The 15,457-nt window shown below is 42.5% G+C and overlaps 2 protein-coding genes across 2 annotated transcripts; both read right to left on the reverse strand.

Annotated features, from left to right (window-relative positions):
- Positions 1 to 223: 223 nt before the first annotated feature.
- On the reverse strand, positions 224 to 4,639 carry LOC121604980 (proproteinase E-like). Its single transcript, XM_041934667.1, has 8 exons — positions 4,600 to 4,639; positions 4,007 to 4,095; positions 3,383 to 3,480; positions 3,175 to 3,300; positions 1,510 to 1,646; positions 732 to 874; positions 479 to 631; positions 224 to 241 (listed from the first exon to the last, which is right to left on the reverse strand). The coding sequence occupies exons 1-8, from the start codon at positions 4,637 to 4,639 to the stop codon at positions 224 to 226; spliced, it is 804 nt and encodes a 267-aa protein (XP_041790601.1).
- A 1,756-nt stretch (positions 4,640 to 6,395) lies between these two features.
- LOC121605342 (alanine aminotransferase 2-like) lies at positions 6,396 to 13,853 on the reverse strand. Its single transcript, XM_041935219.1, has 11 exons — positions 13,755 to 13,853; positions 11,197 to 11,286; positions 10,960 to 11,068; positions 10,698 to 10,834; positions 9,460 to 9,703; positions 9,303 to 9,382; positions 9,070 to 9,206; positions 8,525 to 8,696; positions 7,789 to 7,944; positions 7,465 to 7,541; positions 6,396 to 6,486 (listed from the first exon to the last, which is right to left on the reverse strand). Exons 1-11 carry the CDS (start codon positions 13,851 to 13,853, stop codon positions 6,396 to 6,398), a joined length of 1,392 nt encoding a protein of 463 aa, XP_041791153.1.
- Between the last annotated feature and the right edge of the window lie 1,604 nt (positions 13,854 to 15,457).

Raw genomic sequence — 15,457 nt, forward strand, 5'->3', positions numbered from 1 at the left:
GATACTGTCCCTCAACAGCACACACGCCTTTAGTGGTCTAAATTTTACCATGTTTCCAGTGTGAACACACAACATTTTCAAAATCTGATTATAATGAATATGTAGCGTTCAAGCACAATGGGGTTGATATTTCTTTCTCTATTTAAAAAAATTGAAAGACAGTTGAATCATTCTGTCGTTGATGAAGTGGATGAAGTTTATTGATATTAAAGGCTCCAGGTCTTCAGTACTGCAGCATAGTCTGACAGATAAAAAAGGAAGAAATATTAGTAAATTAGGAATTAGGAAATAAACAGATTACCTTCACAGGTCACATGAAAGGAAACTTTTATTCTGAGGTGCTGCAGTGACTGTTTTAATATTACTAAAACATTGCTATTACACCTTTGCATATTCTTTGTGCCAGATGAAGGATACTACTAATTTGGGAGAGCTCTCAATCATCATGAAAACACCAAACCAGTGCATATATACTCACATCAGCAATCCACTCGGTGAAGAAAGAGGTGCGAGTGAACACCGTGGGCTTCTTGATGGTGTTGCATCCTAGGGAGGAGACGAAGCTCGTGACCCCGTGCACGTACCACTTGCCATCAGCACCCCTGCAGTTCAGGGGGCCTCCTGAATCTCCCTGCAGACACAGACAGACAGTTGAAGGCAACAGGAGGATTCAGGGTGAACCTGCAGGTCTTATCTTGTCATGATGACCAGATGAGGGGAGCGGTGCGTACATGGCAGCCAGAGCGAATGTCACCACCACCACAGATCATTGTGAGCTTCACACTGCTGCCCCACCAGTCGTTGCTGCTGCAGATGTCGTGTCCGACCACAGGAAGGAGAGCCTGCTGGAGCTTAGAGGCAGCGGGGCCACCAGCTGCAAGAAAGGCATGAAAGTTATAAATCTAGAACAACCTCAGGCGGTGCATGAAAGGGTCACTCTGTGCATCATCATGTTAGTTTATAAAAAAAATGTTCCTTTTAGAGCCTTTGACATTTCATAGTTCTGCAGTTAAAGTAACGTTGTACTACTGAGGCCAGGGTGTCAAGACTTTTATTGTTGTTATATTATAAAGCTATATTTTTGGATATTTCTTCTAACTGTCTGCAAAAAGAAAAAAAAAAGAAGAAGAAGAATAGAAAACCCTGCAGTGAAAAGATTAATGTAGCCTTTTGTAATGACAGCTGCTTTAGGGACAAATATGTTTTATTTGAAGGCATGAATGTTGTAGGAAATAAGGAGAAAGTGCTTCTTTATTTAATTTAGTTTGAAATGAGATAAGCCACATGTATTACGTCTCTACAGTGTGAATTTCTTTTATTTATGCTGCACTTATAATTGTTTGGCTGTTTGAACTCCATACTGTGTTGTTATTCTGAAAGCAAATCTGGCATTTTACATTTTTAAGTTCAGAATAAACTGATAGTAAACCATTGGAGTACAGTCACATCATGGGCTGTCTAATGCATTCTACATCAGAATGAGTGTGCTGTCACAGTCCAGACACTTACAGTAGAGTCTTCCCCAGCCAGTGATGTAGCAGGGGTCGTTGTGAGGAGCGATCTCTCCGCTCTGTGGCACACAGGAGGGCTGCACCTTGTCGTTCAGAATGGCAGGTGAGGCCAGTTTGATCATCGCAATGTCGTTACTGAGCAACAAGAGAATCGTGTTAAAACAGAGAAACAGTGTCATGTCCCGCCGTGTCTGATGTGTCTGTTCACAGTGTTTAGTCTTGTCAGGCACTTCCTGTTTTATTGTGAAACCCTAACTCTCCTCTCGTTTCAGAAGTCACCTGATGTGCTTCCCGCTTGTCTGATTGTCTGCCCCGCCCTGATTGTCTCCACCTGTTCATTGTTACCTCATGTATATATAGTCCACGTCTCCCTTTGTCTTGTGCCAGACTGTCTTGTACGTCATGTGCTCCCTGTATCTCGTCTTGCTGTCAGTCCTGCTAAAAATACCTTAGTAGTTTATTGCCTTGATTACCGTAGCGTCCTTAGTTCTCTTTTTGAAAGCCTTAGCGATTTTTGTTCTTGCTTTTGACTCTGAGCCCTGAGTTTTTTTCTGTATTGCCTTCTTGCTTTTTGTAAATAAATCAGCCATAGCGCATGCTTTTTGTTGGAACTGTGTTTGGTCTCCTGCCTTTGAGTCCTGACTCCTTCGAGCCCGTGGGCCTTTCAAACAGCATGTGGAAAGAACGTACTTAATAAGAAGAAGAAGAGGAAAACAGACAAGATATGGTTGGCATCAGTGTGCTGGCATTAATTAAAAGCATTTGTAAAAAAGATGTTACTAATTCTGTAGATCAGGCATGTCCAAACTATTCCATAAAGGGCCGTGTGGCTGCAGGTTTTCGTTCCAACCAAGGAGGAGCACACCAGCTTAATTAGCTGAGCTCAGTCTTCAGCTGATAACTCAGTGATCCCTTGATGTTGATTGGCTGGCCTGGTGTGCTCCTCCTTGGTTGGAACGAAAACCTGCAGCCACACGGCCCTTTATGGAATAGTTTGGACATGCCTGCTGTAGATCATCAGGCAGGAAGTTCCAGAGCAGAGGAGCAATGACTGCACAAACCAGGTCGCCTGTAGTCCTGAACCAGGTCTTACAAACAGCCAGCAGAGTCTGGCTCATGCCTCATAGGGGGGCAGCAATTCAGTGGTATAACTGGGAGCTAAGCCATTAGGTGCTTTAAATCAGTAAAATATCAATTTGAAAACTGTTAACCAGTGAAGAGGTTAAAGCAGGGATAGTTTTGTTGATCATTACAAAAGATGATATAGAGGGAAAGACCAGGTTTGAGAGATGTTCCTCAGTTGATAAAAACATAATTTAACAACTTTTGGAGCCTGTTTTTCAAATGAAATGTCACATTCGATTATTACGCCCTGGTTTCTGTCTGCAGGTTTGACTTTTGTTGCCAGGCAGCCAGTGTTTTGTAAAATTGGGATGGACTTTGAGGACCAAAAAGAGGGGAGCGGTGCGTACTTATCCTTTCTGGAAGAAAGGATAAGAATCAAATGGAAATGTCTTCTTCGTTGGTTTGTAAAGGGACATACATTCATGAGCATAACAGTGGGCAGAAAAATCAATTAGTGTAAGTTTGTGAAATGTCACAGCTTGTTTTTCGATTTGACACGAGCTAAAAACAGCTGCATGGAGGGGTTACACGCTCTTACCCACAAGCCAGGCAGTTCTCGTTCCACTGAGGGTGAACCACGATGTTCTCCACACTTCTTATCTGCTCATAGCCCTCCCCTGTGGTGAGGTCGTAATCGCCCAGCACCACACGGTAGGTGCGAGGTCTGGCGCAAAAAAGAGGCACACGCAGAGTTTAGACGAAACCATCACCTGACATCACGAGAGTGAGAGTGAACTGTGACCCACCCGATGCAGTGGCCAGCAGTCATGACCCAGTTAGGACTGAGCAGAGTGCCCCCACAGGTGTGATAGTACCCAGAGCCGCTGAGGTACTGCAGAGAGATCTGTGGAAGAGACGTTTAGAGCCACACATCACTCAGAAGCATTCAGCAAGCATCTTATTTCAGAAATAAAGCTGTTAGAGCCATCATCCTGGTCTCTTTTGAAAGGTGTTCACTATCAAAAACTCAATGTGGATCGATCTATAGTACATAATATATCTTCTATCAAGGCATGCATGTAGTTTCATTTGTAGTGGTCATATAGAATATTTTCTGGAAACATTTTGGAAATTGAAATAACCAGATTGCTAATTCTGATAAATTATTGTACTTAATCACATACCTGTGCTTCGTTTAATGTTTGTAATTGTCTTTCATGAATCACTGTCATTTCATTCCTGTTAATTCATTGTAGCCAGTATATAAAGCAGACCTGCTCATTTATCTGCATCACTGTCTACAATCAACTAAAACAATGCAAAATATTCTGAGACGTCTACTTTAAGAGATATGTTTAAAGTAAAATGTGAAGTAGTTGGCAAATCATTGTCACCTCTTCTGTCATATTGCCTGACTGTCATCAGCTCACCTGCCAGGGCCAGCTGTAGGGCCGAGCATCTTCCCCGTTCACAACACGGCTCACCAAGGGCGCGTGGGAGGGTGTGCCACACCCGTAGGCTGGGCCGCAGAAAGAACTGGCAGTTACAAAGGCTGACTGAGCACAGCAGTGGTTTTCCTATGCAAACTTTAGGGGGGGGATTCATTCTGAATGAATGAATTGCAGCAGCAGGTTGCAGGTTGCATATTCAGAAACCCTAAAACCCATGGCAGTGTGTGTATATTGGATTCTGGGCACAAAACCCTTTTAAAGATTCAACTCACTGCTGCAAAAACGTTCAAAAGTAACATTCAGGTTTTGCCCCCACAGTTTGGGGCTGAGGCCACACTTAAAGACTCGAGGCATGATCGGTTTGAAATCACTGGCATCATTTTCCTTTATCTTCTTGCTGTCCCCTTTTTCTAATCCCTCCTGGACATAAGGTTGACCAGCTTGTCAGGACAGTTATGATAATGCTGTGTGTATCAGTCTGTACATCTTAAATCCACAGCTGTAAGTCTCACAAGTCTAACCCTGCTGGTGGTAGACATGTCCCGTTTCAAAACCACATGGATGAGACTCACCGTAGGCAGCAAACAGCAGGACAAGGCCAACTTTCATCATGATTCCTCAGAGTGGACTGTCTCAGTGTGTTGAATGGCTTTTATACTCTCAAAACTGAACAGTAATCAGAGACAAACACACACAAACACACACAGTCCAGTCTTTGACCTGGGAATCTACCTGCTGCATGTGTTTCACCTGTCCTTACACAACCCCTCCAGAGCCAGAACAAATCAGCACAGGTTGACAGAAATATAACAAAAGACTTCTGGTGCTAACTTTCACTCAGGTATACTACAAGGGGAGAGCAACGTAACTATCCTGCAGTCATCAATAAACACATTCCTACAATTTAATGGAGCTTTTGTTGCTGGACCTGAAGAAAAGCTCAGAAAAAGAATCCACAATGCAGAACGGACCCAAAGTGACCTCATGTCATGTCAATCTTCAAGCTATATACGATGTTTTTAGACTTAATTTGAATTGATTAGTCAAATATACATGACCTACCACATGATCTAACATATAACCTGAACTCACTGATGTGCTCGGCACTTACAATATACTTATGCTTTTTTACATGAAGGTATGTGTGTATATGTATGTGTTTTCGTATGTGAATATGTGTGCTTGTACCTTTTTTTCAATAAAGTTTTTTGAAGTTAATTGAATTAAATCCACATTATAAGGATACAATAATACAATAAAGCAAGTGAACGCATGGATAAATAAGAAATGTTTAATCACAATAATAGAGAATTAGTTTTAGTTACATCATAGTAAACCAACCCTAAAATTAACTGTAATGAAGTAAAGGTTCATCAATCTTATCTGGCTGTTAAACTTTTATTATAATTCATGTCACTGCAGCTGAGCTGTTTTCTGTCCCCCTCCAGTCTATTACAATCCTTTACCGCAGCGGTTTGATCACAAGTTTGAGTGGGAAGTCGACAGACTGCCACTTTCTAACTAGTTAGTTTTTTCACACCAAACTCTCCGTCTCTGCTCTGTTTGGGACTGCCTCTCTACTCCAGGGCGACTCCTCCTGAAAAGCTGAGGGAGGTGGTTATAGGAGGTTGCCGGAGGTGGTGAAGTTCACATTTGTGTGGACAATCAGCCACAGTTCGTTTCGGAGGACAAGGTAGGAAAAGGTGACTCCTCCACCTCTGATGAAGAGAAGCTCCCCAAGCGTGTGGGCAGCAAACTGGACACTCACCAGCTTGCGTGTAGCTGAAATTGTAGCAGAGGAGATGCACTTGCAGCACTGACACACCCATCATTGCATTTAAACAAGCCTAAAACTGCAGCTTCTTAAATGCTACGTGTGGACTCATCAACCAGACCTCTGATTGGTGAGGAAGGTTCAACTAGATACACATACTTAAGATGCCATTGTTACTAACTCTCCTGTGGAGACTAATGTGTGAATGTTAAAGTGAGTGATTACATCAGTTGTACTGTAACTACTTACAGTATTTGTAATGTATGACGTAATTAATGTTTGTAGCGTTTTTCAAATTAAATTAAACATCATTAACAATTCATTGATCATATACTGACTGCTTCATATGCAACATACACACATTGACATGATGTTGTCAGAGATTGTTCTTATTAATGGATTACGGATTATTAATGCATTTTTCCGTGTTTTGCTTGTTTAGGCAATAAATTATTCCTGTTATTGACAGTTGCATCTAAATGATTAAGATTTCAATGATTAAAGGATTAACAGTGACAGACAGTGTTAGCGTCACTGGAGGTGTAAATCCTGGCTTGCTATTTGTCCCAGAACTGTGTGTCCTTGACATTTCTGTCAGGGAAATCTGTTCAGCAGGCGCAGGTGGAAAGAACGAAGTCGTGCCAAGACCTCGTCCAGGGTGGCAGGAGGGGCCAAAACACACATCCTGTGAGAGAAAAGAAAACACACACAACACTGCAGTAACATGTAAAGTACATACAGACCCTCCAGCAAGCAACCCTGACTGAACCTGACTTTACTCTTGTTTGTGACAGGTTAGTGCTCAACAGGTTTTACACAGTGATCCTCGGGCAGGAGCGCATACTGTAGCAGCTACTTTCCCTCAGGGGACAGGCTCACTGCACACAGACATACAGGCTTCCATAATAATCAGCAGCTCAGAATACAGGCTGTAATACTGCTTCACAATGCAGCCTCACCATGAAAACATAAAATAAAATAAATGTTAATTAATAAAAATTAAAGGTGCTCTTTAGTTCTTGTGAACGATTAGACCTTGGAGCTTTCCAACACTTTCCAGGATGTCCTCAATTTGCAAAATGTCTTGATTTTCCCAAAACCTTGAGTGAAAGAGCAAACTCTTTCCAAAAGTTTACTTCAATTTCAAAATGTCCTCAGTTTCCACAGGTGACACTATTTTCCAAAACTATGCCCCTTTTTAACAAATGTCCTAAATATATATTCTCTTGTAAGAAAAATACTGACACTCTGAAATTTCCTGATTTTCCAAAATGTTCTCATTCCAAAACATCTTGATCTTCCCAAAAACTTTCAAAGTGAAAGTAAATACTATTACTAAAAAAACTACTTGTCATTGCTTGAAAGTAGTTCTTGTTTTTATTTTGCATGCCTTTGTGTGTCCACCTTTTGAGCTGCTGGAACTGCAAATTTCTCTTTGGAGATGAATAAAGTATCTATCTATCTATCTATTCTCTTGTACGAAAAATACTGTCACTCTTCTCATGTTCCAAAACATCTTGATCTTCCCAAAAACTTTCATCAAGTGAAAGTAAATATCCTGTTTTTCCCAGAAAATTTTCACTTTCCAAAAGTTCCAAAAATGTCCTCAGTGTGGTCATCAAAGAACTCAAATAACTCCGACACACACAGCTGCTTTTCTTACCTGATGTGGTAGTTTTGATCTTCTTGTCCGTTCTCACAGCCCGCTCCCAAAAACAGACCTTCCTCTTCCAGCAGCCTCTGACAGTAAAACACATCTGGCTCCACTCCCAACACCTGAAATCAATATCAGAAAGTGTGTGTGTGCGTGCGTGTCCATAACTGAACATATTTACTTTTCACTCTTGGTTTACAAACTTCATTGATATGATTAATTATAGCATCAGGAAATAGTAAGAACTTCAGTTTAAAGTAGTGCAGCCATAAACTGCAGTAAAACATGAGGACTTAAGGTCCAGGGGAGATGGCTTCTGCACAGTTCTCTGACCTTGGCCTCTTCTATCATCTGAGGTGGTAAATGCAGACGGGCATAAAGGAAGACTCCCGCCATCGTTGGCGGGCAGCTCATCCCTGGCAGATCGTTCAGGAACTCACAGGCACGCTGAGCATTCTTGGCCAGAGTTGTCTGAATGTGATGAATCTCCTTCGATTGAGAAAAAGGACAAACATCGGTTACCTTTTGGAAAAACATAAGCACAGCTGGGTCTGAAGAGTCCCTTAAAAACTCCATGGTTATGTTTAGGCAAAATCCGGCTCTGATTTAGTACGGAAAAGGTCTGCATCAATCAGGATCTTTCCCTGACCTTATCCTGACCGCGGTCTGGATTCTGGTGTCACAGTGCTGCACTTTGAACACCTGCCATCAACCCTGACCACCTCCCTGCGACTGCAGCGCGGTACATAAATGTTGTGTTTCACTTCACTGTTTGACTCTGAACACAATGCAGGCAGCGATTACCTTTGTCGCCGCTGTGTCATTGTGAACGCAAGCTGCGTATAACAGAATTTCTTGGCGACATGGCTGCCTGAGGTAAACAGAGCTAAAAGCTGAGTGAATAACGAGCTTAGATTTGTCGACGTGTTGAAATGCTAATGTGGCTTTGTGTCTGCTGGATGCATGAATGAATGAATTAGCAGCTGTTTGCTATCATGTCTTCCCTGTCAGCTGTAGAAAATAGGCCAGACGTTGGGTTTACTGCTGATTTGACTGACTTTGCCCTTACCTCTGTGTGCGTTTCATAGGAAGGATCTCCGGGTGATGGCGGATTGACCATTATCTCCAGACAGAGCTGAGGCAAAACTGGAGGGCTGGAAGTGGCCTGCATGTTTCTGAGATACTTATGGACTGCTGGGTCCAAGTTGATTACCTCCATATAAGCTCCTCTCAGACCACATCTGGGTGAACACAGAAAGGACAGTCAGTCTCTTTTTAGGCTGAATTTAAAGTTTTTCCTCAGTTCATTCACTACAAGAACACAAGAACTAGGACACTGGGGTTTATTATAACCCCATACTGTGTTTATTTGGTTCACTGTTGGTGAGCCTAGAACACTGTAGGGTTACATATGCCAACAGGAGATCACAGGTATGGCAGTGTAGCCTACTGGGCCTCATGAGCTCAAAAGTACATTCATCTTCCTAAGAATATGTCCTTGCAAGGGTCATTTGAAGGCAGCAATAGGCTCTGTGGTCAAATCACCAGGCAACAAATGGGCTCGCAGCTAAGAAAAGGTATACTCTTATTCTCTCTTCATATAGTGATACTCACTCTCCCATGCAGGCACTGGATATAGAGTTGAAGGAGATCAACTCCACTGTCTCCGAGTACTTTTTTTCCATCTCAAACAGGACTTTCTTATAGGAAATAAACTCTTTGTCCTGTCCATACACACTGTCCTGGTATACCTACAAGGTGCAAGAAGAAATGAAAAGAGGGAGTTTGTGTGAGACTGCAAACAGATCAACAAACGTGTTTTAGAGTCTTATGCAGCTTGTAATCACCTCTTCAGCCAACAGGACGAGGCCCTCGGTTGCAGCGAAGCGAATCACTTCTTCTATTGTTTTCTTATCTTGCACATGACCTGTCAGGACAAACAGCAGTGAGCATCAGAGACTGAAGCAGGGGGATGAGGGAACGTAGCTGCTGTATGCAGTTTACCTGTGGGGTTTCCTGGGTTGCTGATGTAAATGGCTCTGGGCTTGCAGCGACCTTTTGCAGTCTCCAAAGCTCGGCGCAGCTCGTCCAGGTCTAGAGCCCAGCCTCGGTCCTCCATCAGCTGGTACGGCACCAACGTCACTCGGCACGTATCCAGCAGCATTGGCAGAGTGTGTGGGCAGGGCATCGGGGTCAACACACCCGTCTGGGTCTCCCCCTCCCCACTAGCCATCAGGTGCAAAACCAGCTTACACAATAAAGAACAATACAATTAACTGTTAGCAAGACAAGACCACCACAATTGTTAAATAGCTGATTATAAAGGTGGATATATTACGACTTCTTAATTAACAGGGCTGACTGACGACAGATTCTACAGCGAGCACAGGCTAGAATTACTGCATTGTTAGATGGAAAAAAGTAGAGGCTAATACTTTATTTCTAATAATTAACAAGTTGTGGTTAAGTAGAAAAGGTAGAGGTTAGTCTTGTAAATCTTTTGCCAATAAAAAAGTGGAAGTTTTGGTAATATTTAGCATGTTTACTGTCTTAGTTTAGTGTGTTGCATGTTAAAATTAACTAAAATGCAATTCAGCACAGAGCGCATACCCAAAGCTGATGAGAACTGAACTGAACTTGTGTTAGTGACCGTACCAAGTCCTGAGAGTCTGAGCTTTGGATGGACACGCCAAAGAGCAACATACAAATTTTTTATCATCCAACCTCAGTGAATATGATCTGCAGCTAGAAGAAGCAGCTCTTTTAGTCACACTCGCAGGGATGGAAATGTCAGTGAAATACCTCAACATCTTTCACAACGTTGCCATTAGATTTAGGTTTACATTTGAGGTTTTGATTGAAGTGTCTCAACAATCACTGGATGGATTGCCTCCCTCATGTTGAACTGTAATAACTTTTGGCATCTTAAACGTTTAAAATAGCACCATCATCAGGCAAAAAACGCAATTGGTCCAATACTTTGATTTATGACTAAATCCCTGCAAAATGCATGACAATCCACCATTCAGCTGTATACTGCGGTTAGTGCTAATTTGCAAATGTTAACATGTGTCAGAGCTGTAGAATGCCTGTAGACTCAGTCTAACTAGATGATTTCCCAGCTGATTAACAGACTTTTGTTCATAATGGACTACCGCGATTGGACTATGAACTACGTATTGCTGCCCTTAATAACTACCTTACAGCGATAAATCTACTAATAATGTTCCAAAAAAACCTACTGACAGAGTCTTCTGACAACCACTAGAGATGGAGATGTTTTCTGGCTGTGAAGTCACTCCACCATCTCGCCTCATGATGAACTCAGCAACGCTCTGCTGGACACGCGGGATGCCACAGGATGTTGTGGAGTATGAACCTGTCATCGCCAGAGTGGATAGACGAGCCATGAGAGCAGAGAAGCCAGTCAGAGAAATTCTATGAACCACTTTGCGTCAAATGTCTTCAAATCTGTGCAAGTAAATTGTTGTTATTCATTCTCACCCAGGCTCCCTCCACCGCAGACCCCCAGAAGCTTCTGTGCCCTCCGCCTGACGTCCGAAGGAAGGCTTTGTTTTTTGAGGAGCTCAGGGTACAAACACACTGCCAAGACCTGAGGAAAGGAACAGGGAATGACAGGTGCAGAGCTGCTCAGTTTGTAGCTGTCAGACTGATCACAGGGGATCAAGGCAGGAGCTGCAGCAGGGACAAACACTCACAGATAAAACATAAAGCACCAACCTGCCGAACAAATGAGATGGGAGCCATCCCTGCGCTGTGGGGGTCACCTGCACTGATATCAATCACCTTCTTGAAGGGTTTCTTTGCTCCCTGAAGAGGAACACAGTTAGACACAAGCTCAGGCTGGTTGTATTTTTCAAACCTGACAGTCTAGTTTCATCCTTCAATCTCTTTAACTGCCTGACATCCAATTTCCCTGTGTTTGAATCTTGTTGAAACTGAATCCGTGACACTCGCCCCTGGAAATCTGTGCGAAACAACAACCTCTAATTATTCAACGTCCGGTAATTGAAGCAACCCGGGGATGAAGCGGATCACTGCGCCACTGGCAGGACGGAATGCGAGCAGAGTTGAAAGGTGTCATTGACGCGATTCATTCAGAGCTTCTGGGTTTAATGATCAACTAGGGGAGGAAAGTCCTATTTTTCCACAATATCGAATCTCTTTTGAAGTAGAATATCATCAACCTGGGTTGGGCTAAAAGAACACTTTTGTGCATGCGCTGGCAAGCTATCCAGCTAATAGAAAACATTCCTGATAGGTTTCTATTTGGCAGCTTGCCCACAACGCCCCAAGAAAGTTAAGCAGTTCTTGTTCAACGTAACATTCCCAAGACCTTCCCATAACCACATGAAGGAGCATTTTTGGGGGTAATTTTAAGATCGTCCCCCCTGAGGTTCCCTGCTAGTTGCCTTTTTGCTGGTAGTTTTTCAGTTATTCTAAATGTGTTCTCATATAGTTTCATGGTTTTTTTTGTTATTAATATTGAAACAAAGGATACTTTTAACAAGTGAATAATACGAGTATCTGCCAACAACACATTTAGGCTTAGTGTGCAGTGTGTGTTTTACAAGTTTGGACCACCTCATATACAGTGCAGTACAGCATTCATGGGATATTGGATTTTGGACTTGCTTTAAAGGGAAAACATTCACTTCTTATAAAGGTCTGGTCTTACTAATTTCTTACTATTTGCAAAATGTGTTGAAGAACAAAAAAAAGTTCATCAAATATTTTGACTTTGTTTCAATTTAGGATCAGCAGATGTAGACTGCCGTTTAGATGATGGTTAAATCAATATTGTTTCATGTGTGGGATGTGGGATATTTTAAGGTTTAAATGAAGTTTCTGCCTTAAGGTGTAAATGAGCAGCCAACAGTTGAAAAGAGTATGAACAGGGATGCACGAAGAAACACTTGGAGATGGGAGCTATATGCCATCAGCTACTATAAATTTATAGTAAGAAGAGTGGGAAAATTCTTCAAAACGGTATGCCAGGATCCAGCGACGTCGTGCGGCATGCACGTCAGCTGACATTCTTACATTTAAAAGCAAAACGTTGGAACATTGGAAAATTTGCTTATGTGCTTTCCTTCCAAGGCAGTCAATACCACTCCCATGCCTGTAGACTTAATAAAAAGCTGCAGCCTGCAGGCAGTCAGTTTAGCATAGCAGAAATACTGGAAAGAGGGGGGGGGGGGCACTAGCCTGGCTGTGTGAGGATGTGCACGGACTCCAGTTAACTACATTTCCTGTTTTTCGTGTCTTATAGTACCTCTGCTTTATGCATTCCTGTAAGTTTTACTCCTTGGCATTGCTCAGTTTTCCAACCAGTTTTACCTTTTATCACCTCGATTACCCAGTCAGTCCTCCCAGTGCATGAAGTCTTAGCTATCGACCACCTGTTTGTCAGGTTGTCTCTGTTCTCCCTGCAGTCCAGCCTTTATTATTCCTGTGGTTGTTTAGTTGTGTTTTATCTCTTCCTGGTGTTTGAATTTAGATTTGCCCAGCTAACATTCGGTTTTGTCTATTACCTCGGCTTTATTGAACTTTTTAAATTTTTGGACTCAAGAACGTGAAGGGGAAGGTGTTGGTGAGCTGGAGCTGTCAGGTGTGGGGCATCTATACATGAGGCTGCAGAATCCCATAGTTTAGCAGCATTTTGCCATACAGGGTGTGAGGGTCAGTTTTCCTGTGCCAAATACAACCAAACACTGCACCACATAATAGATCGAGCAAAATCTAGCTGCCATACTTCCACACTCATCCTAATGACCTCAAGAACATGCTCTTTGAAAATCCCAATAATAAAGCATAAATAGAACCTGCATAGGTTAATAATAAGATAACAGGCTATGTTCAGAAGACATAATAGTCTGCTCCTACATTTTTTCCATATAGCTCTGTAATATTAGAATGAACTGAATATTTTGTACTGGATAGCCATGAGAAATATCCACAGCTGCTTTCACTAATGGAAATAATAGATTTCCATTACCCTTTACAGTTCTCCATGAGACTTTTTACCTCGGGTAACTCAGGTAGCCTCCATGGTGCAGTTAAAGCATTAAAGTAAAGTAGCTGAGATTGTACTGGAGTGTTTTTACATTGTTGTATTTCTGCTTTTGTTGAAGGATCTGAATAGCTTTGTCTACCACTGATGAGAAAAAAAGCAGAGGACAATATGTCGTTCCACCACGAGCCCACCTTACAGTGGGAAACTCAAACACTGCGAATATTGCACAGATTAGCTCAGGTGTGTTCCACGTGCGCCTCACCTGTCTGATCTCCTTTGCGATGCGTGCAGCCAGATTTTGCAGGCTGGTCGGGGCTCTGATCCCACGCACCATGGGGTTCACATCCTGCACGGAGCTCATGTCTTCTGTGTGACCGGCGAGGTTGAAATGACGAGCTCAACACCGAAACCTGAAGGCAACTCGGTGATGCGGTAAAACCCGTATGCCGAGTTCAGCGCCGCGTGCACGGGGTGGGAGAGCGCAGCGCGCGAGTGGCTGTCAATCCGGGCTAAGTAATACAGACAAGGCAACTGTGTATAAGACTAATAATTGTAATGATGTAGGACATTTTGCACTGTGCCAATGAGCAGAAAACCACCAAAGAGAAGGATTCTTTTGATCCACATACCCAACATAATAACATAATATATGTGTGTGCGCGCGCGCGTGTGTAGCAACACTGACAAGATACACCACTATACACACTTCACCTTTTTTTTACATAAAGGTAAATGTACATAAAGTATTTAGATTGAAAGCAGTCGTTCAGTAGAATGGCCCTGTCACTGTTTTATCTGATGTGTTTGCATCAATGTTGCCAATAATATTACATTTTGCTGCTGCAGAAGTTTGAGGTTGGGCCCTTTTTAACTGCTTTCTATACTGCTGGCTACTTTAATAAACAGCAGTGCATCATGTTCTGTCCTGTCAGAACCAGGTATCTCTAAAAAGTCAGCTTTTCATGAGTTAAGAAAAGCTGTTCAGTTTCAGTTTTGGGAAGATAATCCAAGAGGATTTTTTTAGTTCATAGTAGGAGAATTTCACCTATGATTAAAAAAAAATACCATGTGATCAATTTCTGCATCCAAATAGTTGAAAAATAGACAAAAGATGCCTCAAAATGTCAAGCCAATTTTCCTGTCAGTTTCATAATATCAGTTGGATGTTTGACTCAGATCACTGACAGGTGAGTATGTGGGATTTTTTCTGCTGCAGCAAATTACACAGGAGAACAAAATAGAATAAAGCTCCACCAACATTAGCATAGATAAAGACCCTCCAGGGTGAGCATAGACTCGACAGAGCGGGTGGAGACTGGAGGAGCAGGCTCCTAGGTATCTCAGTGAAATGTGGGAAATGCTCATGTTAATGTTTTTAACCACACAGGCAGCATGATCAGGCATGTGGTCCACCCCATTGGCCCAGACTGAAATGTATCAAACAACTACTGGATAGACTGAACATTTGTCGAGACGTTCATGGTCTCCAGGGGATGAATCCAGCCACCTTTGCTTCCAGCATCACCATGAGGTTGATGTTTTTTATTGAAATATCTCAGGTATTTGCACTCCTCCACGATCTCAATGTCTAAACCCTGGATGCTCACCTGTGTAGTCTGTGGTGCTTTCCTGTGGAAGTCTATCACCATCCTCCTTGCCGGCATTGATGTGCAGGTGGTTTAGTCCAACTCATTTGACAAAGTTAGTGATGACTTCCCTGTATTTAAAATTGTTTCCCTGTGATACACATCAAACGACGGCTGTATCGTCGGAGAACGGCTACTTGTGTGATAAGCACCAGTCAGGACTGGTTTCAGCCAGTTCTACACCTGTGAATGGGGTGGTAATTGTAAACCATGATGTTTATCAGCCAGGTCCTGCTGAGCAATGGTGTGATGATGGTGTAGGAAGGTCTCAGCTGATACAAGCCTGAGTTAAAGAGAACTTTATTAACAAGCAGTATCA

The sequence above is a fragment of the Chelmon rostratus genome, chromosome 4, assembly GCF_017976325.1.
Source record: "Chelmon rostratus isolate fCheRos1 chromosome 4, fCheRos1.pri, whole genome shotgun sequence".
Classification (NCBI taxonomy): domain Eukaryota; kingdom Metazoa; phylum Chordata; class Actinopteri; order Chaetodontiformes; family Chaetodontidae; genus Chelmon; species Chelmon rostratus.